The sequence below is a fragment of the Beauveria bassiana genome (assembly GCF_000280675.1).
Source record: "Beauveria bassiana ARSEF 2860 unplaced genomic scaffold BBA_S00137, whole genome shotgun sequence".
Classification (NCBI taxonomy): Eukaryota; Fungi; Ascomycota; class Sordariomycetes; order Hypocreales; family Cordycipitaceae; genus Beauveria; species Beauveria bassiana.
Window position 1 is genome coordinate 2,614 of NW_007930972.1, and position 1,329 is coordinate 3,942.

General features: G+C 50.0%; 1 protein-coding gene across 1 annotated transcript in view; it reads right to left on the bottom strand.

Moving 5' to 3' along the window:
* Positions 1-1,208: 1,208 nt before the first annotated feature.
* The window catches only part of BBA_10335 (uncharacterized protein), a gene marked incomplete at both ends in the record, with an annotated part of 1,239 nt that continues 1,118 nt past the window's right edge, over positions 1,209-1,329 (bottom strand). The window contains one exon of the mRNA XM_008605432.1: positions 1,209-1,307. Coding sequence (XP_008603654.1) covers positions 1,209-1,307 — 99 coding nt within the window. The remainder of the gene's footprint in view (positions 1,308-1,329) is intronic.

Below are 1,329 nucleotides of genomic sequence, written 5' to 3' on the forward strand. Positions count from 1 at the left end.
TTTTGGAGAATTTGCCTGAAGCGGACATCGTCATAAAAGGATTGCCTGAACTGCTCAATTGTGTCGAGATCAATCCTCAGTTTGCGATCGATGGTGGAGACGCAGCAATGCTTCCTAATGAGCAGCCGCTAAATTCACTGATTGACTCAAGCATGTGCGAGTACGAATATACAGAAGACGGACTTACGGAATGTACGCCGCTATCGCTTGCTCATGACCCAGAATTTATTCCTCCCGGCGCAGATGTTGTGCCAGAAGGGCTGAGTTTTGATACCGTTGTTACAAACGATGTGGATGAGAGCTTGCATGCGGACTCGTACATGGAAATGTTAATGAGTTCTGATGAGTTCCAACTGTTTGGTCAATAGTGCTTTTGATGGATAATACTCACCCTACAGTACAATGCTTTCGCTTTTGGGTGGACTGGAGAGTGACACGGTGCCACTCCGTAGCTCTGAGATGGCAGACATGGGCGCCACGGTACTAAAGCAGGCCCGCAACACCTGCCTTGGCCGAGTCGTCCACGACACTAGCACCAGATGCAGTAGTAAAGCGTTTGCGATACAATAGCGCGAGTATTATTATGTGTCTGAGAATTGCAGTTCAGTATTTGTCAAGGCGCGAGGTTGCACTAGGAGATGGTGCTGGTGCGTGGCTGGCGCGGCGGACCCGGGTAGTGTTGGTTACACAACCTTGTCTGCGGAGGCTACGCGCACTAGCAATCGGTATATAAATGGTGCATCCCCTGTTCTTTCCGCTGACTTTATCTCTCCTTGTCAATATTAGCAATGTATGAGTCTACGCTTCTCTACTCTATCGCATTTGGTGCTTTCTTTGGCCTGCTCGTCCTCCGCCAGCCTGTTTACATATTCGCGCGTGCACTTTGTCCAGCTGCATTGCAGCTTGGGCTGTCGCCCTTCCTTGTCGTAGGAAGATATCTTTCTATCTACCTCGTCTACCCGACCGTGCTCAATCGGCGAAAATTCATTGAACGTTGGAGTTGTGCCGACAGCTTGTTGCTGCTGGCCTACATTTTGGCAAGGGGGGTCTGCGTTGTGATTCCTCTCCCAGATATAGATCAGGTTATCACTCGCACCGGAACGCTCTCGGTGATAAATTTGCTATTTTGTTTTGCAAGCCCATGTCTGGGCATGTTGGCAGACGTTCTGCACATGTCACTGCATTCCTGCCGTCGCCTCCATGCGTCTTTAGGGACTCTGGCTTTCGTACTGGCGGTGATTCACGTGGTCGTAGGCGGGATCACCACTAGAGGGCTCAATTTGCAAACACCAAAGAACGTATTCGCACTAGTGGTTAGTAGATGCGTCC